The 23,802-nt window shown below is 40.3% G+C and overlaps 2 protein-coding genes and 1 pseudogene across 4 annotated transcripts in view; 1 reads left to right on the forward strand and 2 right to left on the reverse strand.

Moving 5' to 3' along the window:
• Positions 1–2,111: 2,111 nt before the first annotated feature.
• LOC144466506 (uncharacterized) lies at positions 2,112–4,618 on the reverse strand (annotated as a pseudogene). The gene is made up of 6 exons (XR_013493100.1): positions 4,508–4,618; positions 4,290–4,418; positions 3,716–3,909; positions 3,443–3,590; positions 2,522–2,726; positions 2,112–2,416 (listed from the first exon to the last, which is right to left on the reverse strand). The product of XR_013493100.1 is annotated as an uncharacterized LOC144466506 (transcript).
• Positions 4,619–8,081: 3,463 nt separating this feature from the next.
• LOC144466487 (uncharacterized) lies at positions 8,082–9,270 on the reverse strand. Its single transcript, XM_078173548.1, has 3 exons — positions 9,146–9,270; positions 8,624–8,906; positions 8,082–8,450 (listed from the first exon to the last, which is right to left on the reverse strand). Exons 1-3 carry the CDS (start codon positions 9,229–9,231, stop codon positions 8,082–8,084), a joined length of 738 nt encoding a protein of 245 aa, XP_078029674.1. The 5' UTR covers positions 9,232–9,270.
• Positions 9,271–13,121: 3,851 nt separating this feature from the next.
• The window catches only part of stxbp6l (syntaxin binding protein 6 (amisyn), like), a 36,058-nt gene continuing 25,377 nt past the window's right edge, over positions 13,122–23,802 (forward strand). The window contains exons 1-5 of one of the 2 annotated variants that reach the window (XM_033614898.2): positions 13,122–13,341; positions 15,019–15,237; positions 22,910–23,040; positions 23,161–23,470; positions 23,569–23,667. In XM_033614898.2, coding sequence (XP_033470789.1) covers positions 15,084–15,237; positions 22,910–23,040; positions 23,161–23,470; positions 23,569–23,667 — 694 coding nt within the window. In that variant the 5' untranslated portion in view covers positions 13,122–13,341; positions 15,019–15,083. Of the gene's footprint in view, positions 13,342–14,997; positions 15,238–22,909; positions 23,041–23,160; positions 23,471–23,568; positions 23,668–23,802 lie in introns of both variants that reach the window. The other variant, XM_033614906.2, reaches the window with a different exon arrangement.

A 23,802-nucleotide genomic window follows, 5' to 3' on the forward strand; every position in this document is an offset into this window, starting at 1 on the left:
TACAACAGCACCATGAGGTCCTCTCTTTCATGACCAAGGGGAAATGAGGGGGGCTTGAAAACATAATAGTCACATGACCACAACTGTGTACCGTTGCCTAGATACAGGGGGTGTCTCACATTACCCCACTCTCCCCTACTACTAAGTAAACTATTTTCTTTTCAGGATCAGCGTTTTGGATGCAAAATGCAAGGAAAGTTTGTGCTGTGAAGGAAGGAGATTTGCAGCAGTTACAAGGAAGCAAAAAGAGGTGACTGAGGTATGTAAACTTGATTAGCATTTTTTTTTGTCAGTCATCATAATGGCATATTTGTATGGCTATTCTCCTCAATCAACAAGTGAAGAGGACTGTCTTTGTGAGAATTTTTGCCAATATAGACCATTCAAGTCTCTGGAATTTCCATTGCATGAGAGTTAGGATCACTATGACTACATTAACTGATAGACTTTGATTAATCATTATGTATGAATTAGTTTGACAAACCAATGGAAGTTGCAATGGTGGCGTTATTGCATTTAGAATGCTGGTTTTGAAATATGACACAGGCACCAGGACAACTGGTTACAATGATTGCATTTTTACTGGTTAGGATTTTGTTGAGACCAAGTAGGTTATAACATGTATATTTTGCCTGTTTTTCAGTCGGCGAGATGATAATGGTCTAGATGCAGTGTTTGATACAACTGAAGAGGTGGTCCTGGCAGCACAGGGTCTTTGGGAGGTGTCAACTACAATCAAGGAGCTGACAAACCTGGCAAGTTCCAACCGAAGAACAACAGTGTCCTTGACAGAGGCTGAAGCAGCTGCTGTGAAAGATGCCTTCGCATGTATTGTCTGCAAGGGTAAATAAAAAAAGCTTTGTCTTCTATAGGCAGATGTCAGTGCAACTCATCTACCCACGTCCATGAAGAAAATAGACCCCGACACCAATGATAATGTAACCACTTATGCAATTACTGTATTTTTATTTTATTTTTACAGTTGTTTTCTGAATCAGATTTGCAGGTCCAGTGGTTGAGCCCATGGTTTCATCGTGTTGCCATAGCATTGTTGGCTGCAGGGCCTGCATCGAAGAATGGCAGCAAAATTCTGCAATTTGCCCAAAATGCCGAGCGGGTGATTTTGACATCAATACACAAAAACTCACCAGACTGTCCGATGCATTGGCTGCACTGGAAAACATACTGTGCTAGTAAAACTGTACAGTATGCAGTTGTGCTCGTGCTGTTCTTCATTGTTCAGTTTTTTCCACTTGAATAATGTTTTTTGCATTCAAAGCACTTTTGACTTTTAAAAATGTTTGTGCATCTTCATAGTGTTATTTTATTTTGGCAAAATCATCTTTCAGTGTTGAGCCAAAGTACCTCATATTTGCACTGTTTTATGTTGTATATTTTCTTACTGTTTTCCAAATGGAAACATTGGAAATTAGGACTCAGTTATGTTGCTATGCTGTTGTTTGTGTTCCAGCTGAGTCTCAAGCTCAACTTCGAACTAATTCAAAGTCAACATAAAACATAAAGCTTTTGCAATATTTTTCTACACCTTTTGTAAACCCAGAAAGGTTAAACAAAAGAGTTCAAAGAGATAAAGGAGACATTCAAAGCACTTTTGACTTTTAAAAATGTTTGTGCATCTTCATAGTGTTATTTTATTTTGGCAAAATCATCTTTCAGTGTTGTAAGAGCCAAAGTACCTCATATTTGCACTATTTTATGTTGTATATTTTCTTACTGTTTTCCAGAAACATTGGGAATTTTATACAGTAAGGACTCAGTAAGTTGTCTTGCTATGCTTTTTGTGTTCCAGCTGAGTCTCAAGCTCAACTTCAAACTAATTCAAAGTCAACATAAAATGTATAAAGCTTTTGTAATATTTTTCTATGCCTTTGTAAGCCTAGAAAGGTTAAATAAAACGGTTCAAAAAAATACAGCTTTATTTGCCAAATTATTCAACTGACAACTTAGGGACATGGCAGCTTTGTAACATATTAATCAATAACTACATCCAGGTTTTTCAATATGTAAAAAACAGACCAAATGGTCTGCTTATTCAGTTACTCAAGAACACCACAGGTTGTGAGAAAGCACAACTAAAACAGTTTTTTTTTTCAGACATATCTTGCAGTCACATTCATTAGGCAGATTAAAGCATCTTGGAAAGGAGTATCGTCGTTGTTTACCACATGATTAAAAAGAAGAGGGATGTCAGGGTAGTTCTCTGCAAAGCTCTGTTCTGCATGGCATCTGCCCTCTTCAGATGAAAATGGATCAGCTCCAAAAGCAGACTCCCAAGTCCGTGAGGATCCCAAGTCTTGCTCATACATGTTTGCCACAACAGAAGCACATGGCAGCAGCTCCTCTGAGACTTTAGCTGGGCAGCCACCTGCTGCCAGTTCATTGGGTATTCCACGACCTAAGACATTGAATCAAAGCAATACAGTACTGGTTAGGTTGGATGGATTGGGAGTGGGAAAAAAATATCAATATTTCTTAAGTGTAAATAATCAGTTAAGCATACCTGGGATCTTGTGTGCATTCCATGAACCCACCACTCTGTCAAGTCCAATTTGGCTTACTTGACATGTCAGATTTCAGATGCAGAATCTAGTGAGGCTGTCCTCCATGTTCACAACCTCTTGGTCCAGCAGGTGCACCAAAGCCTGTTTCAGTGGATAATTCACATGATTGTTCACCTCTGGCCACAGCCTCTCCACTCGAAGGTTCTGTTGATCAAAAGTTCAAATGTTGTTTTAAGGTGAAAGGGAAATAAAACAGCAGAAAATCAGAATCATCTTAATATTCTAAGTATGTGCCACACATACAAGGAGTTTGACTCCATTTTTACATTACTTCTGATATAAAACTACCTAATAATAACATAGACAGTAAGGCTAACAAATCAAGTCAAGGGATAGATGAGATTATACAAAAGTATGTAGAAATAAGTATGAACACATAAAAGCACCAAACAAAACGTGAAAAGTAAAAAGTAGAAGTCAGCTGTTAAGCTGTAATCGAAACAAATAGTGCGATGTAAATCAATACTGAATGGATGTACATTGGTGATTATGTACAGTATATACAGTGCATGTCTACGATCTGCATCAATTAATTAAGTGTGCAAGATTTATAAGATAAGATAAGATAAACTTTATTGTCTGGCACAAGTGAAAGGAATTCATCTTTGACAGGCTCGTATAAAAAACACTAAAAACAAACAGTAAAAACACAAACGTTACAAACAACATTTAGGTTCAATCATGCTAAAAAGGAGGAGCAGGGGGTCTGATAAAAGCAGCAAGTGTTCATTTTTGATTGTTCAGGGTGGTTATTGCACAGGGGATGAAGGATTTTTTGTAGATGTTTTTCCAGGCCAGACACTGAAGGTGACAGTGCATGAAGCACCAATAATTTATATTATCTTTTACACAGCCCTCACCCTTGTTGATGTGGTTTGGAGGTATGGTGGCCTGCTGAGGTTGTGTCTGTATCTTGACAGCATCTCCTGCATGTAAAGACACAGGTAAAACTCCCTGCCGTGATCAACCCAAACTTGGTCCCACATGCCATGGTTCACGACTGCAGATCTGGAATAAAATAATGTTTACGTGACTGCACTGAATTTAACTAATTCAATAAGAGTATGTATTTAAAAGATAATGCAGGACAGAAAAGTTATGACAATAATAATGGTAGTTGTGAATATATTCACCTGTATACATCCTCATAAATCACAAGGTTGTTTTTCACTGGCATGGTCAAATGTCCAACAATTTTGCTGCTGTAGCCATCAACAGCCAAAACATGAGTAACACCAAACATCCCAAGCTTTTCATTTTGGTCTAAATGAAGTTTATGACCCATATATTCAGCATGGTAGGGAGTTAGATTTAAATTACGAGCACCCTGGGGAAAAAATGAAATAATTAGCACACCATCTTCATAAAATGTTTTTATAACAGCAAATTTGTATGTATATATTTACAAAAATGACCAGTACAAATATTGTAGTTCTTTTAGTTTATTATCCTGACTTTAATTTAGGGGCCATTTCATTAGTTGAACCTGTAAAATCGAGCATTAAATTGATAACTGTTATGACAGACAGATATCCTCACTCATGTAAACCTATCAGTAGGGGTCGCTGTTGTCACGATAACAATCTCAGGAGTATATTTAATGTTGTTGGTCAGTTTCTCAGCTGTTAATTTAGTCCCACACGTGAGAGGTATCCACGTGGTTATCATTATCTGTTTAATTTGCACTTTTTAAAGCAAAAGCATCACCTGACGCCGGAATTCATGGTATGGCTGATGGAGCTCTCTTAGGGTTCTTCCAACCCAACCTTCTCCCGCATGCAGCCCCAGTGTAGACAGATAGCCGGTCATGAACTTCCGGCCATATGATGGTCCCGTCTGTCACGAGATTACACATTTACTGTTAGTGTTTGCTATATAATATATAATATTTGCAATACACTGTGGAAATCTGAATGAAAACTCACCTCATATATAGATCGAACCAAAGCGCTCTCCAGCTCTGCGTCTGACATATGTCTTTTTCTCCTCAGATCATGCCAAGCACAGAATCTTCTGACGCTCATTTCCGAGCATTGCAGGATACCCATCTGCTGCAACGTGCAGGAAATTTCGGCGTGTGTCAAACTAGTAGTGTGTGGTTCCAGCGCGCGCAAAGCCATTTCCGGGTCATGTAAACCTGACCAATTAAATATTAAAATCAGATTCAGTCCTGTGGTCCTTTTTTCCATTTTGTATTTTTGATCTGAGTCTAAAATTGAAATATGAAAAACCAGGCATTTTTTCGTTTTTTGTGTTAGATTAAAAAATGAAAAACAAAATAATCCGTCACTTTTTCATTTTTTGATTTTTGATTGACAATTGAAAATAGAAAGAACAAATGATACACGGATTGAAAATGTATGCTTTAGTGTACTTTTACAGAGTTTTGCAATGCTCCCTTAGTTTAAGTTTTGTGTAGCCGACCAGTATTTTTGTGGTGAATTGTCTGCCGACGGCAAGCGGAGTCATGATGTCATAACGAGCGTCCAGTAATGTAAAGCTGGTGAGGTGAGCGACAGCTGAGACGGTCTTCAGACGCCAACAGTATCCATGACAACATACTGTCACCTGGACCTTTGTTCGGAAGTAAAAGCACAGATGTACCCTGTAGTTGTATAGGCTACCCGCTTAAAATATAAAGGAACAATGTAGATTGACTGTTTGTTTGTAATTAGGTCATCTTGAAATAAAATCACATCTGATTTATTACTTGCTGCAGAAGTCTTCCCTCCATCTTCCCTCCAATTTTTCAGTTTTATAGTCATACTGTACCCTGTAATAATAGAATAAGTACCCAGTAGTTTAAAATACCTATTGTAGAAGTTCTCTCTAAATTCCCCCCAAACATCCATATTATTGATCAATAGAGGTCGCACATACCCTGTTATAATAGAATAGGTACCCAGTAGTTAAAAATACCTACTGTATAAGTTCTCTGTAAATTCCCCCCAAACGTCCATATTATTGATCAATATAGGTCACACATACCCTGTTATAATAGAATAGGTACCCAGTAGTTAAAGTATAAGTTCTCTGTAAATTCCCCCCAAACGTCCATATTATTGATCAGCAGGTCGCACATACCCTGTTATTATAGAATAGGTACCCAGTAGTTAAAAATACCTACTGTATAAGTTCTCTGTAAATTCCCCCCAAACGTCCATATTATTGATCAATATAGGTCACACATACCCTGTTATAATAGAATAGGTACCCAGTAGTTAAAGTATAAGTTCTCTGTAAATTCCCCCCAAACGTCCATATTATTGATCAGCAGGTCGCACATACCCTGTTATTATAGAATAGGTACCCAGTAGTTAAAAATACCTATAATATAAATTCTCTGTAAATTTACGAATTGTTAGCCCCTTATTCCATAACTTAACATCTTGTTCCCCTGTACCTACATATATGTACTGGTACGTACTACACTGGTACACCGTTAGTACAACAGATTACACCGTAACTACCCGATAGTTACGGTGTAAATTGCAGGCTGTAATCTAAAGCGTTACCGTTTTAACATTCATGACATTTAGGTAACTTTTAGGGCTCTAGTTTCCCGGCACGGCGCAGGATGGTGAACTCCGCGCAGAGCTAGTTTCGAGCAGCGCAACTCAAGGCGCGCTCAGTTTGGTAGTTTGGCAGACCGAGGTGCACTGAGATGGGTGTGGCGGCGCAGCAGGGGGAGGTGTTGACAGATCCAGCTTGGCGCAGTGACAGTTTCGTGCCAAAAGGCTTCGCCGAAGGTGTGCTAAAAGCTCGCCAGCTTTTAGTCAGCAAGTTTGGCTGACCGGCGGACAGTGCGCACACGTCACCAAAACCTCACAGGCAGGTTTCCAGAATGTCAGGCACATTAACAATGCAATAAATAGCCACAAAACCACTATTCAATGCAACTATCTGCAATCAGCACATAAATGTATCTCTATATCGACTGTCCCATCACATCTGATGTCAGATCAAAGGGGATTGGCACCGTTTGGCACGTTTGGCACGCGTAATGGAAACCCAACTTGATTAACACAGCTGCAAACTAATTAGTTCACATCCCTCTCAGCCAACCACAAACAGCCACAGCATCAGATAGGGAGTATATATTTAGCATCTGCCATCTTAGAAAAGTCAAAAGAAAAGAAACAGAGTGAAATTGTGAGAGAGAAAGAGAGAGCGCACGCATGCGCATGAGAGAAACGAAACACTGATTTACAATTGTGGTGACCTCCTCCCAGGCTACCTTTGTATCATCAGCCCATGGAGGTCTGCTCGCAGTTCTGTATATTCGAACACTGCGAGCTTGGACCTCTCGGACCAAAGCATCAGTTTCCTCCTGGGAGAAGTTTAGCTGTCTGACGCTGCTACTCTCTTCTGCCATGGCAAATTGAGTAAACTCTCATTACGCCTTCGCGCGGCGCATTTACAGTTTTTCTCGATTGGTTTGGCTCATTTCTTGAAACAGAAATTACATTCTCAAAGCTTTAAGTGCATTTGGCAAAATAGTCCAATGGTTCAGCACATCACTATGGCTCACCTGCAAAAGGTCATATCTCTCCCAAAACAGTTAACTCATGCTTCAAACTAAGTCCCTTTTTCATATAAATAGTCAAGGCCCCCAAACACAAGTTTCCTTCTCAATTGCTTTGGCTCATTTCTTGAAACAGAAATGACATTCTCCAAGCTCTACATGCATTTGCCAAAATAGCCTGGATGGTTCAGCACAACACCATGGCTCACCTGCAAAAGATCATATCTCTCCCAAAACAGTTAACTCATGTGTCAAAACTAAGCCATTTTCTCATATAAATAGTCAATGGCCCCAAAATGCAAAGTCTCTTTGGCATTGTGTAAGCACTGTTGGTCAAAATGTTTAGATGTTTTGTCACTATGGCAGTGGACCATGGAAATATCACTTATGTCACATTTCAATCTTGGTCCAGACCATTCACTGACAATGAATGGTTACTGTAATTGATGCCTTTTGTCTAGCTACCAGAAATCAAACTGTATCAAACTGAAAAAAATGATGGACCTACACTGTCATGGAAATTGTTACTGTATTTTTATTCACAAACACAAAGTAACTGCCAAACATCACAGTAAAAAGAAAATGTATACAGCAAAATATACTGTACTGTAAACACATCAACACAAAAAAAGGAAAATTATATGCAATATCGTTCACACCAGTAACCCCACCTCAATGGTCGTCCTCCTCATCCTCACTCTCGGGTCGTCCTCTCTCTGCTGTCTGTCTGGCCACAGATTTTCATCCACATCACACCTGATATTCTCCCTTGCGATGCAACGGGGGAAGAATCTACCTGCATGCCGCAACCATCCCCTGCACTGATCTGCTGTGACATTGTCACAGCAAGCATCCATTGCTTCAAGCAGGGACCTCTGGTTCTGAGCCCGATGCTCATACACCCCCCCACCTCCAAGCAGAGAAAAATTCCTCAATTGGATTGAGAAATGGGGAGTAAGGTGGTAGGAGCACCATTAGCAGTCTTTGGTGGGCAGTGAACCAGGCCCTGATGAGCGGGCCCACACAACTACAAACTTTGACAAGTGAGGCCCTACCAAACCTCTCTCATTATCTGGGATGAGATCTGAATAAAGATGATCCAAAAAGAACAGGAGCTTTTGGGTGTTGTATGGGCCAAGTGTGGGAATGTGGGTGGCCACACCATTTTCAGAAATGGCAGCACACATTGTTATATTGCCCCCACGCTGGCCTGGGACATCCACCGTGGCCCGGTGGCCAATAATATTCCGGCCACGTCTTCTTCCTTTGGCCAGGTTGAAGCCAGCTTCATCCACGAAAACAAGGGTGTGAGGAGTCTCATTCCCCTCCAATGCCATTATTCTCTACAATACAGTACAACAAAATATCAAATCAGTTATATGGTTAAATCATACCATAACAGCAAATTACATAGGAATGTTTTGTGTTCTCCACCAAAGGTTCAATATAGTGGCCTCTGTGCTTTACTGTAAACAGGTTATAATGATAGATCACCAGTAACACACCACTGACTTACATTTACATACTGGAACCGCAGCTCTTTCACTCTATCAGAGTTTCTCTCAAATGGTACCCTGTAGAGCTGTTTCATGCTCATCTCATGCTTCTTCAATACCCTGTCTATTGTTGATATGCTGATAGTGTTGATGTTCTGGAATATTAGATTGTCCTGTATTATGGTATTACGGATCTCTCTTAGTGTGATGGCATTATTTGCCATCACTATATTGCAGATGTCCCGTTCTTGTTCTCGGCTGAGTAGCGTTCTTCTGCCACCAGTACGAGGTTGTCGTCCAATCCTAGACATAGAATTCACAAATAGACAATATTACCATTTGTATTGTGATGCACTGTCCTGTCCTGTAGACCTACTGTATGCCTTATGAATTTCTCACAGAATGAGTTACCAATTGTTCTGTTGTTTTACTGTTACGTAATGTACTGAAATTCTACTGCAATGCATTGCTGTACAGTAATTGGAATACTAACTATACTATCAATACAGTAATTCCATTGTTGAATGAGTACATAGGCCTACCTGTTTTCCCTGCAGAAGGTTTGGATGATAGAAGACACTGTAGATCTGGGCACATTCGGCTGAACTCGACGACCTGCCTCTGCCATTGTGAGGCCATGATTGATCACATGGTCAACAAGTGTAGCCCGAATTTAATCTGGAACGGCATGGTGTCTTCGTGCCCCTCGCCCTCTTCCACCTACTCCACCACCACGCACCCTTACTCCTCCTCCTCTTCCTCTTCTTCTTCCTCTTCCTCGAGCAGGCAGTTGGTCATTGTTTACCTGGCCAGGTGCCTCCATGTTCAGAAATTGTATTGATTCTGGTCAAGCTCTATATGTATGTTTGGCAAAAATCATACTCATGGATAGCACCTGTCAGGTAAACTAAACATACCATTTGATTGGTCATCTGAGATGTGTTACACACCCCCTTTATTAGTCAAGTTCTAGATTCACCTGAGTCAATTTATCAGTCAGCAAAAGATATTCATATCATGTAATGTGATGTTATACATGGTATTATGTTCCTGACTAATTTTGACAATTGAATGAACTCTTGTGCATGTGATGGCTAACACAATGAAATAATGCTGACATGTTTTGGAGAGTAAAACCATTTGACTGACAATCAACAGTTAGTTTAGATCAGCAAGATATATACAATTGGTAATTGTGCTAACTGTAGGCAACTGTAATCAATCATTTGCAAAGATGTGCTAGACATTTGCAATTTGTGCAAACTGTAGACAATTGTATTTAATCATTTGCAAAGTGTGCTAAGACATTTGCAATTTGTTGAAAGGAATGAGAATTTGAAATCTGTTGTGAAGAAGTGCCCAGTGGTTTGAAGGGTTGTCTATGTTGTTTTGAGAATGTAATTTCTGTTTCAAGAAATGAGCCAAACCAATCGAGAAAAACTGTAAGGGCGAGGAGAGGGGCTCATTTGATTGGTGTGATGTGTGTAAAACCCACTCCACACACATTCCAATAAAAATTATACTTAAAATATAAGATCAAAGAAGAGAAAATAGAAGAATAATAAAAATGTAGGCATAAAAAATGTATATACCCTGTATTGTAAAGTGGCAGAGGTGGCTTAAAGTGGCTAAAAATGAGTCTATTGGGATAAAAACTTAGTAAGTGCAGGTGTCTCTCTCTGGCTTCGGGTGGGGATTTGTCCTCCTGTAGTCAACTACCATCTTCTTGGTTTTGGCAGTGTTAATCTGCAGCTGATTCAGTCGACACCATTTCACGAAGTCCTCCGCAATGTTCTAGTACTCCTCCTCACTGCCTCCCCTGATACACCACACAATGGCAGTGCCATCCAAAAACTTCTGCATGTGACATGTGTCCGAGTTGTACTGGAAGTTGGCAGTGTACAGGGTGAAGAGGAGGGGGAGAGCACAGTCCCCTTTGGTGCTCCTGTGCTGCTGGTCACAGTGTCTGATGTGCAGCCTCTCAGCCTAACAAACTGCAACCTGTCAGTGAGGTAGTCTATGATCCAAGACATGACGGAGGGGTCAACGCACATTTTGAACAGTTTTTCCTGCAGGAGAAGGGGTTGGATTGTGTTGAATGCGCTGGAAAAGTCGAAGAAAAGGATCCTCAGTGAGCCATTTCCTTTGTCCAGGAAGGAGTACGCTCTGTGGAGGAGAAACAGGACAACGTCCTTGACCCCCACCTTCTCCCGATAGGCGAATTGAAGGGGTTCCTGGGCGTGCTAGACCTGAGAGCAGATGAGGTGGAGTATGAGCTGCTCAAGTGTCTTCATAAGGTGGGATATGAGCACCGCTGGTCTAAGGTCATTGAAGTCACTGGGGCTCCTCCCCTTCAGTACTGGAATGATGCATGATGTCTTCCACAGGGTGGGCACCTTTTCCAGGTGTAGGCTCAAGTTGTAAAGCTGCTGCAGGAGGGGGACCTGGGGGGGGGGACATGCATGCATACATGCACATGCATCTCTCTGTTTCCCTCTGCTGCTCCATCCTTGGACTGCTTGCAGCCGGTGATGGTTTTCATGCCTTTCCACACCTTTCTCATGTTGTTCTGTTGCAACCTGCTCTCCAGCTTCCTCCTGTACGCCTCATTGGCCTCCCTCAGACACAGCCTGAGCTTGCACTGTGTCCTCTGCATCTCCTCCTGATCCCTCCTCCTAAAGGCCCTCTTCTTCTTGTTCACTCACTCACGTTACCCATTACACAGTGATCAATGTATATGTATTTAACAATGGTTCTCAGGGGATACAGTTAATGTTGTGGTAAAAGATGTTTTGCACCATGAATTAAGTCATATACACAGTTACTGATGTCCTGCCTGTGTGGATATTAGAGTGCCAAACATAAAGTTATACTGAGGTGAACTTCCTGGTCCAAAAATTATTTCTTTGCTTTATTTTAGTATATCAAGAAACCTCTGTAGGCCACAATGTATTTTATATACGTTTCAATGAAACTTAAAAAGAGTAAATGTTGAAAAATGTGTGCTCAATGTATTTGAGCAGCTCTCTGCTCTCTCTGTTGAGAGAAGAAGAGGCGTGTGCTTTACAGTGAGTAAAGACTGGTGTGTTGGTGATAATGTGAGCTGCTGTCCTGTTACTGCAGTAGATCACTGCCACTGCAGCACCGGACACACAAACACAATTCCAAAAAACAGAGCTCCTTCTAACAACCAAAAAGTTCTGCTTCTTCTACTACTTGACTGGCAGTCATTGATCACTCTGCCCCCTGCTGGCAAGTACAATTACAACTACTTAAACAAACGAACTAGAAATAAGTGCCTACTACTGAATGAAATGTCAGCTGAAAATAACAGGGAATGCACTACATTAAAACAAACATTTTTTTCAGGTGCTACATTAACATTTAAATCATTCCATAACCAGAAACCATTGATGAGCAGAACCATCTGGAAACATGGACAGTTATAAAGGATCAGCCAACACTGTGAGAAGAAGAAAAATAACAGAGCAAAACGTAAAGGATTTGATGGGATCTCATTTAACTAGAGTTGTACTACGTATACTTTCCATGTGACCAATAAATGATGATGATGATGATGATGATGATGATGATAATAATGATGATGATGATGATGAAATACCAAAAAAATACCAATGTAGGCACTGGGGAAATATGAAACCATTAAAACAGCTTTGCACTCTGCTCACAAAAATGAGCATTTCTCAAAAACTAAAAAAATCGAACAAACTTTGACAAATTGACAATTGACAAACTTTTAATACTTTAATCAATTATTATGGTGTAACCTTATAGCGTGTAGGCTGTACAGATGCATGTGCATGTTTTTGGGATATGAAGCATTTCAAAATATTCCAAGAAATCACAGCAACAAGCAAAAACACAGACACATGCACTGGCAGACTATTTCTGTCAGTTAAAATGGTTTACAGTGAAAATGACCTGTTTCCTTTTTTTTTTCTGGGGACACACTGAAGCTCCCTCAAGGACCACCAGGGGTCCCCGTACCCCTGGTTGGTAACCATTGTGATACTTGCATCAGACAGGTGTTTCCATTGTGTCTATGTGTACTGCATCAGTCCCTATTAGATAAACCATAAATAAATACATATCTTTATTTGTTGAGATGAATCAAATGCAGTTATTGCATACTGTTTTAGCCATTTTGGCTTAAAACTTCAGTATAACTGTGTAAAATGCTTAAACACACATGGAAAAAGAACAGCAAAGAGTTCACCCTCACAAATATTGAGGGATTAATGAAAAAAATCAGACCATAGGCTACATAAGGACATGATACTGAGTTTAAAAAAAAAACATTAAGACCGTAAACGTTGATAAACTATAGACTGCATTTTATTTCTCATCACCGATGAAGCCCACACAGTTTTAGTAGGCTACATTGCACCGTTTTCAGGCAGTATTCGCTGCATAAGTCATTGCAGTGTTCGCTAGTTTCCGCTGGGCGCGTTCCCGTGAGGTGAATACAAATCTGACCGTGCGTGCACGACACAACACTGAGAACTGTTTTTTGACCTCCAGCCTTTAAACACGTGCATGTCCATCTCTTGAAATGGGATGGACTGTGGGTTATTTGCGCCTTCACAGCAAGGCTCGCCGTTCGGTGTGCACGTGTACAACTCACAGGGGAGTTGTGGGAAATATTTTATGAATTTATCAGGCTACTAATTTAACGTTTGAAGCCAGTACAGGAGTCAGAAGAAAGGGACAAGAACAGGTAGGCACCTGGATGGAGAATCGTGCATTATTAATGTGCTGTAGGAAAGGCACAGATGAATAGATCGGTATCTACTTTAGCCTTTAAACTACGCACTAAAAGGTGTGTTAACCTAAGCTTCAAAGCCTATAAAAAGACCTTTTCAAATCTGCGGAGGAATAGTTTTTTCATACAGAAAATTTAATGTAACATGTTGTACAAAGTTTTAATGGTAATTATTTTGAAGAGAAATTTTGATAGGTCTACTCCTTTCACCATTTACTAAGTCAACCGAATATGGAGATAGATTTGTGCCAATATTACTAGTGCAAACAGATCAACAATCCATGTATTAATTTGTAATTTGTAAATATAAGACACCTTCTACAAATACAGAAAAAAAGGTTTGTAAACTGAAATTACTGTTTTTGTTTTCAAATGTCAAACAGATCTGTAAATACACAAATAAGGAGATATATCTGAATCAGTATTTATAAGAACAGATCTACCATCTGTGTGTTAATGTGTAATATGTAAATATAAAATAAGAAAAGAAGAACAGATCTGCAAATACACAAATTCCAAAAATGAAACCTTAAGTGTAGAATTGAGATTCACAAATAAAACTGGATTCATAAATATCTATATCTATCTGTCTATCTATCTATCTATCTATCTATCTATATATCTATATATATATATAATCTTAGAAAGATATTCACTTCAATTAAATGTAGTCAGAGGTTTTAGTTTGTAGAATTTGTCTATGTATGTGTAGCTGTGTTTAAAATTTGCTAAATAGTTTTTTTGAATTTTTTTTTGTAGTTGTTGAAGGTGTTTTATAATTACAGATTACACATTAACACAGAGATTATTGATCTGTTCACACAAATAATATTGATAATATTTTCATACCCATGCATGTTAAAAATTGCCAACAGCCTATTAAGTCATAGTGATACATGCTGTAAACAGCATGACATATAATGACTCCTTGTAGATTTTATGGCCACTTTTATAATTCTTCATATAGATTTTGTATGTGCTGAGCTGATGATTATGTTTGATTAATTCGTTGATTATTTGTCAGATTAACAGATTTTTTTTTTAAAGTCTTATGATAGATGATGGAAAGTAATAAAATGACCATCACAGTTTCCCAGAGCTGAAGGTAACAAAACACAAAAATATCCAGCTTCCTGTAATATCAGGAATATAACAGAAAAGCTGCAGCATAATTGGTGCATGTGCTTGAGAAATTACTTTATCAGTCAATTATCAAAGTTGTTGATTCATTTTGTTGTCAGTTGAAAAATTAATTCATCAACAAATCATTTCAGACTTAATACACTTTTAAATATGTTTATTAGTCATATATTTCTTATTGTGCTAATGTCTTACACACATGGAGACAGAAGATCATTTTTGAATAAAGCTGAGAATTAAACTAAATATAGTCACCATAGACATTGTAAAAAAAAACACATGATGTGCTGTATAATGTGGTTGTAAGTAGAGACAAAGTGTTAAGTCATGTTTGAGCACCATATGCTCACAGTGACTTTTCCAGGGCTATGATGTCAGCTCTTGTGCTTTCTCTGATCACTTGCTTTCATTTCAGAGACTTGCAGAAAACAACTGATCTGATTCTTGAGCCTGTGTCTCTTTTACTCTTAGTCTTTTTGTCCATGTCCACAGTCTGGAGTGTGGCCTAACAAGCACAGTCTTGTCCATCCATCACCTGTGTTGGCCTCAGGACTACAATGAACATTCAGTCTGCTATCAACAAAGAGGTCTTCATCCCTCGTGATGAGCGGATGTTGGTGGCAGTGGAGGTGCGGAGGAGGAAAAAGAAAAGGATGTCTTTCCTGCCTACTGGAGCCAAAGGAGACTATGCCACATTCATCTGTGTTTCAGGTTAAATCTGGCTTTTAGACTTTCTTTATTTAGTTAAAATAGCTGAGCATGAATAGTCTGTAATTAGGGGCTCAAGCCCAAAGGGCTGAATCCCTATTGATTTTGCTTTGACTACTTTTCAATTTTTTTTCTCCAGAAATGTTTTTTTTGATGACAAATGAAATTTTCACCAGTGATTGGAATTTGTATGCAAATGCTGCTCAAGAAATAGGATGCCAGTTGGCCAGATGGGGGCGCTATGATTAAGGCCAAAAATTCAGTTTTTGAACCGACACACCCCTCACACCTTAAGTCTGATTGACTGATTGAAATTTGACACAATTCTCTATGAAAAACACATAAGAATCATTACGGTGCTGTGGTAAAATTTTATGCCATTTTTAATTTTTTGAAAAACACATGTTTGACATTTACTCATAAACTGTAGGTCCAATTTGTACCACATTTTCGATAGATCATTATTGGACCAAGCTTATCAAAAGTTTTCATAAGCCTGTTGATATCTCATCGCGTTTTGAGGATATTGACCAATGAAATTTAAAAGGGGCCTGGCATAGCACATTAACAGACCCAACTCCACAACACTTGAGCCAGTTACCACGAAACTTTAGGAAATATCCACATAACTACCTTAAACATACCGTGAAAGTTTTATTCGAATCAACTGCTCAGGGGTGCTACAAATGTGGAAATGGGCGCAGTATATCACAAATCAGACTATAAATCAGATATTGTTTGTCTAATCATTCTAAAACTTGCAGGATGTGTTTTATAACAATAATGATAATAATCATTTTAAAATTGCAAAAAATAGGGGGCACCACCAGTTCAAGTGTATTGGCCTGGCGCTTGCTGCTATATTTTTTGTCTGCAGTTTACTATGCAGTGCTAAAATTAAAGAAGGTCCTCGGATTAGCAACAGAAGCTGTGAGTGGCCAGTTATCTGTCTCATCACAGAAAGAGTGAAAAGTAAGCCAAAGATAAATGATTTTAATTAGTAATAGATCATTTACATGCTCAGAAAGAGAGACTAGTGAAATAGAATGATTGATTTTCATGGATAAATTTAATTTTAATTTTTCTTAACAGTTCTTTTTTAAGAAAGATCAAATGCATAAAAATAAATTATGATCAAACAATTTATGTTGAGAGCAGTTCCATCAATACTGAGCCAAAATAGAGAAAATATAATAATGAATATCATTAACTGTCAAGGACCTATAGCAGTGGAATTCTGTTACACTAAAGAGCCACAAAACATCTTGGGGTGGAGGTTGGTGTGGAGGTTGTGTGTTGGTGTGTGCCAACAGGACAGACAGTCATGGTGATGGTTAAAAGAATGTTGATCTTATAACCATGACCATGATCACCTCCTAACTTTAAGCAGGTGCTTTTAGTCACCTGAACTTAATCACATCATAACTATAAGGTTTGAAGATTTGAAAATGGTCATATTAATGTATTTGTAATTAGTTTTTGAAGGCTCTGACAAATGATGTCAACCTGCGTTAGATCAGAAAACACTCATATGGGTAAATTCTTTTTAAAATACTAATGACTTTTTTGGCACTTTGACTTTAATTTTTATCATGACAGAAGAGTTACAGACAGGGAAAAACGGGACAGAGAGGGGTTTGACATGCCACAAAAGGCCTCTGGTTCTGGCCACTGAGCATCGTTTTAGCCATTTCACTGTCAAAGCTTTGCTCATGGTTAATTTATTTGCAGCAGCTAAGAGAGAGCAGCTCTTTCCTCTTCTTGTTTCACTTTACCACATTAGGCAGCCAATCTCTGGATTCCAATCTGCAGTCATATTCCCACTCTAACCATTCTTTCCAGCATAACTTTTGCAAACTAAACCTGTTTTTGTGTTGGTTTAATAGTTAGTGTGGCTCCCAGCAGATGCATTGTTGAATAGTGCATTACAGCATTCATTGTTTAGGAGACTACAGGGTTGGCAGAGATGCAGCAGCCGAGCTGTCAGTGGACATGGAAGATAAAGACCTACAGAAAATATACTATACGAATTCCACTGACTCTGTGAAAACCATCTTATCCATCGGAAGCCAAAAAAACCCATTATAGTTCTAACATCTACAACAAATAAAAGAATGTAATACTGAGTTAGTAAGACTTGTTAGGATGCATTGTAAATCTTCATCTGTGTAAAACCAAATGCACTACAGGATCCTCACCTCTTATTTAAAATTTGTGCCCAACCATGTGTGTAGTGTATTTAACAAAAAAGAAAACTAAAGAGAAGAAAAATAGTTAACCCATTTATCCAGCATTTTCCCAACATCATTCAATATTACAGCACCAGGACAGCACCAGGCCCTGATATGATCCATACATACTGGCTGAAGAAGCTAACTGCACTCAGTGAATGCCTAGCAGCACAGATGTACCAGCTGCTAAGGGATGGGAGCCACCCAGAATGGTTGACCCAGGGCAGGACAGTTGTGATCAAGAAAGACCCCCAGAACGGAACCAATCCATCCAACTACAGACCGATAACCTGTCTCTCCACAACATGGAAGCGCCTGTCAGGCATCAAAGCGGCTATGATAACTCAGCATATGGGCCAATACATGAGCGAGGCACAGAAAGGAATTGGCAGTAACACCAGAGGAGCAAAGCACCAGCTACTGGTCGACAGAGCAATCGCCCGAGACTGCAAGAGCAGGAGGACCAACCTGTGCACCACCTGGATTGACTCCAAGAAAGGCTATGACTCAATGCCACACACATGGATACTGGAATGTCTGGAACTATACAAGATCAACAGAACACTAACAGCCTTCATTAAGAACTCCATGGGAATGTGGAAGACGACCCTAGAGGCCAACTCAAAGCCGATTGCCCAAGTCAACATCAAATGCACTATATACCAAGGGGATGCACTGTCACCACTGCTGTTTTGCATAGGCCTAAATCCCCTCAGTCAGATCATCAAGAAGACTGGCAATGGATACCATTTCAGAAGTGGGGTAATAATCAGTCACCTGCTCTACATGGATGACATCAAGCTGTATGCCAAGAATGAGCAAGAATTCGACTCACTGATCCACACCACCAGGATCTACAGCAAGGATATAGGGATGTCATTTGGATTACACAAGTGTGGCTGGATGGTATCAAAGAGAAGCAAAATGATCAGAACTGAGAAGTTGACCTACCGGAGGGCAATATAGGAAATATCCAGGACAGTTCCTCCAGAGAGCAAGGCAAGTCCTGAGAAGTCAGCTGAATGGTCAGAACAAGGTCCAACCCATCAACATGTATGCACTGCCAGTCATCAGATACCCAGCTGGGATCATAAGCTGGCCAAAGGAGAAGATAGAAGCCACAGATATTGAGACAAGAAAGCTCCTCACCCATGCATGGAGGGTTCCACCCCACATCCAGCATCCCGAGGCTATACACTAAGCGGAAAGAGGGAGGTTGAGGACTAGTGAGCATCAGAGCCACTATCCAGGATGAAACATCCAAAATCCAGGAGTACATCAAGAAGATGGCCCCAAAGGATGAGCTGCTAAGTGAGTTCATCAGACAACAGAAACCAGAGGAGGGCAAGCTCAGTGGTCTAGCGCTAGAGTGTCCGCCCTGAGAATGGGAGGTCATGAGTTCGATCCCCGGGTCATACCAAAGACTATAAAAATGGGACCCATTGCCTCCCTTCTTGGCACTCAGCACATGACTCCTGAGCGCAGCACCGCTGCTGCTCACCGCTCCCTCAGGGTATTGGTCAAATGCGGAGAACAAATTTCACACTCAGGTGTGTGACTTTAACTTTAAAGGAGGAGGAAGAGCAAACAAAATGGAGGGACAAGACAAAGATGTCCCTTAGATGGTCCAGGAAATAGTGGCAGGGTGTAAGATGCAATCAGGATCAGCATACATGGAGAGGCCCAACCAAGTGGCTGGGATAGTGTACACAAACATCTGTACCCAGGATGGACTCGAAGTACCCAAACCTTGATGGGACACACCACCGAAGGTGGTTGAGAATTACAGGGCTAAGATCCTGTGGGACTTCAGTTTCCAGACTGAAAAACAGCTGCTGGCTAACCAACCGGACATAGTGGTGGTTGACAAACACCAGAGGTGGTAGATGTGGTGATACTAGCTGACAGCAACATCAGAAAGAAGGAACACGAAAAGGTGGAGAAGTATCAAGGGTTGAAAGAACAGCTGGAACCGATGTGGAAGGTCAGAGTTGACGTGGTCCCTGTGGTAGAAGGAGCACTCGCGGCAGTGACCCCCAGACTGGGAGAGTGGCTCCAGCAGATTCCAGAAACAACATATGGAGCCTCAGTCCAGAAGTGTGCAGTCCTAGGAACAGCTAAGATACAGCACAGAACCCTCAAACTCCCAGACCTCTGGTAGAGGACCCGAGCTTGAGTATAATGCAGATACCACCCTGAGAGGGTGATCTATCTATCTATCTATCTATCTATATAGATATATATAGATATATAAATATATATGTATACATATACATATGTATGGTACATAAGTATGCGTAAGATGCTTCCTGTATGAAGAAATCAGTGTGTCACAGTGTTCATATGGGAGTTTGGTCCATTGTTCCACACAGACAGTCTTTACATCTAGAGAATTCTAAGGGGCAGCTGGTGAATCTTGATCTTCAGCTTCTTCCACAAATGTTCTATCAGGTTTCAGTCTGGTGATCAACTGGGTCATTCCAATACCTTTATTTTCTTCCTCTTTAACCAGTTGAGACTCTTCTTCACAGTCTGTTTTGGATCTTTTTCCTGCTGAAGATCCACCTGTGACTTATCTTCACCGTCCTGGTGGATGGCAACAAATTCTTCTCAAGAAATTCCTGGTTTATGGCCCCATTCATCTTCTCAAAAATATTTTGCATTCTGCTGGTACCATAAGAGGAGAAACAGCCCCATACCATGATGCTTCATCCTCCAAACTACACTGTGGGTGTGGTATTTTCATGGTCACATGACATGTTGTGCTGTTGCCCAAAAGCTTGTTTTAAGTTTGTTACACATCATTTGGAAAAGCCTTTGGATTACTGGGAGAATATAGTCTGGTCGGACAAGACAAACATCAAACTTTTCTGCAAATACACATTTGTCATCTGCCCTCTAGCTGGGGTTACTTGTATAAAAGCATTATAACAGGTGCATATTCTCTGCCCTAGTCCATCTATTGCTCCTTTTACACTGCCAGATTTTCGGCGAATGTTGGGCCGTTTTGCTGGCAAGCTGCAAGCGTTTAGACACAAAAAGCTGGATTGGCAAGTTGATCCGAGGTGCCCAATTTTCCGCCTCGTAGGGTAGACATATTGGCGGAACCTTTTTGGTTTAAAAAGAACAAGGCGCCCTTCCGCCATTAGAGGGGCTGTTGAAGACTTGTGGGAGGAGCTGTTGATGACGCTGCACATGCGATCCACTGGTAGTGGACTAAAAGGAAATAGCTTTTAGCAGGAATGAGCAGCTAGTAGCAAGAGGGAAACCCAAACCTGAAAGACACTGTAAAGATGAGCAACTGGGGAGACAAGGAATTGCGTGCCCTCCTTGCCCTCGCAAACGAAGAGGCCATTAACCGTCAAATAACGGGAACGGTGACGGACGGGCCAACTTATGAGAATCGCTGTAGGACTGACCAGCTGCTGCTTCCTTCAGAGTACGTCACTGTTTACGTCACACGCTGAGCTACACTTTTTGTTACTTGCTCATTGCTCTCCCCCATTACCCCGAAAAAGGCACATTCTGTATGAACAAAAGTGGGCAGGCAGCATTTTGCTGCACTCTCCGATTTTGTTTTTATACTGCCAATGCTGAACGACGACTGATTGGGCTTTCCTGCAAATTTGCACAATTTCTATTTAAAAAGGGCTTTTGTCTAGCCCATTTCTCATCAGGTTGCCCTGGTTCCTCGGCACTTAATGCGGACCTTGTTGACCTGGGAAACATCCGAGCTGGTATGACTCTTGTGTTTGCGGTTTCAAACTTTTTCTGTAAATAGTACGATTAAGAAGAAGAGTAGACCAAAATCCCATTTGAACACTGTGACAGATTGATTTCTTTATACATCTTAAAAGCTGGCATTGCAAACAAAAGCTTCTCCTCCAATTATTAAATACATTTCAGTTGGTGTGTTTAATACCTTTTCCTGCGTTATTCCACTTTATTGCACATAACTTTTTTATGGATTGTAATGTTGTGATTTCTTTATATGTATGGTTTTATTGAGTTAATATAAAAGTCTGGTGTTAATTTCATGTGAACAGCTTCATTGGAAATATCTTGAATGACAAAAATGTTGACACGTTAAATGCTTATTTCCCCCACTGTATATATATTTGCTTATGCTTTTCCCACCTCGTTACATCAATACGTAGGAAAGTATTGATGTGATAACCCTTCCCTTTGTCTCAAACACATTTGGTGAAGGTGATGTTGTCATTTTTGTTGTCAGGACCCCAAAGGAAAGGGTTAAAGTGGAAGTAATAGAGTGGTTAGCTCTATGGCTGATGATTCAGTCCTTGCAGTATAGGTCTGACGATCCTGTGGCAAAGGGTTACTCCCTCATGTCCTAAACACTCACTCATATGCTGCATCTCTCTCCACCACCCCCAACCTCTTCCTTAAGTGTTTGGTATAATTGGATAGCTAAATGTCTGATATTCATGATAACAATAATAATAATAATAATAAACATAATAATAAAAATAAACATAAACTTTATTTATAAAGTTACAAAGTGCTTTACATGGTTGATCCCAGATTTAAAGCAATGCAGAGTACAAGCAAATAAAATTAGGCAATTTTAAGGAAATACAAAGAACAAAAAAATAAAATGAAGATAAAATACCATCACTGAAGCAGATAAGCAAAGTTGGCATCAAATTGACCTATAGATTGCAATGAGGTACAGCAAATCGAACTATTTGAGTTATAAAAAACTAAATACAAAACCGCTGACAACACAAGATAAAAACAATAAAAAATAATCCAATGAGACATATATGAAATAAGCAGTGTGCTAAAATTAATAAAAGGCTTTTTTGAACAGATAAGTTTTAAGAAGTGATTTAAAAGATGTCACTGATTCAGCAGACTATGCTGCTCCCTAGAGTCCTTTAGCTACCTCAAAAAGCAGAGCCTTTATTACCAAATCTAACTGTACAACCATTAACTATTAATAGTCTGTTACTGCCAGAAATGATTAACCAGTCAAGGCCACAAAACTTAAACTCAAGATCAGGGCAACTGTGGCTCAGAGGTAGAGCAAGTCGTCCAGTAAATGGAAGATAGGCATTTTGATCCCCAGCTCCTCCAGTCTTCATGTCAAAGTATCCTTGAGCAAGCTACTGAGCCCCAAATTGCTCCAGATGGCTGCCCCGTGGGTGTGTGAGTGTGTGTAAATGGTTACTGAGTAGCAGGTGGCACCATGTATGGTAGCCTCGCCTATGAGTGTGTGAATGGGTGAATGTGACATGTAGCGTAAAAAGCACTTTGCATGGTTGACTACAAAGACACCATACAAGTGCAGTCCATTTACCATTTCTCAGTGTGGCATTTCTAGTGTCTTTTGAGCAGCTATTTTGTAAACCTGTTCCATTATAAAGTATTACTGAAGGCTTTTAATGGGAATATTGTATTTTGTATACAATCTGTTTACCTAGTGACCAACAAAAGGCCACATCAGCTCCTTATTACAAAAGTGAAGCTGTTTGGTGGCTCCTCCTCCTTCACCAGGAGGTCCCAGTGGACGGTAGAGCAGCTCCGACAGGTCAATGGCATCAACCCCAACAAGGTCAGCAGCATTCACATGTTGTTCTTACCAGTAGTGGCCATTAACATATCCGTTATAATAAGTTACACATGTTAAGTTGCTTGCCAGTTTTGTCCTCTTGACTGTGTCACGCTCTTCCAGGACAGCCCAGAGTTTGACCTGGTCTTTGACAATGCTGTGGACCAGTGGGTAGCCAGCTCATCAGCAGACAAGTGTATCTTTGTCCAGATCCTGTACCATGCCTGCCAGACCTACTGGGAAGGGAAAGCAGGGAGTCTGGGCAAGGCTGGCCGCCGGGGGAGAGCCAGTCAGAGCGCTCAACGTGAGGCAGAACCTGGTCCCAGTGACTCCTCACCAGGCTCTGCATCCAAAACCCTCCAGGCCCGGCGGAAGAGCTACGTTCCCCCCAGACACACAGAGTTTGTGAACTGCCAATCCAAACTCACAGGAGGTGGTGTCAAGTGATTCTTGAGGTTTATGGTATTGTGGAAATTATTTAGTTCATATGTGAATAACCCCAGTTGTCTGGTGTTGTCTTTGTTCTTTCAGATGCCTGCACCATGAATCTGGTCATCTACCGCTGCAAAGCCTTCTTGAATCGCTTGAAGAATATTATGGTTGCAAACCAAAGTCGATCAGCTGCTCGAAGTAAGGCACTGATTAAATGGATGCTAAAGTCATGCATTTACTGAAGTTATCCGTTATGGACAGTACCACTCAGCCTGTGAAAACATTCCTATCTCAGCCTTTGCTGCCTTGATTTATTCTGTCTCTCATAATGCC

The sequence above is a fragment of the Epinephelus lanceolatus genome, chromosome 13 (assembly GCF_041903045.1).
Source record: "Epinephelus lanceolatus isolate andai-2023 chromosome 13, ASM4190304v1, whole genome shotgun sequence".
Lineage (NCBI taxonomy): Eukaryota > Metazoa > Chordata > Actinopteri > Perciformes > Serranidae > Epinephelus > Epinephelus lanceolatus.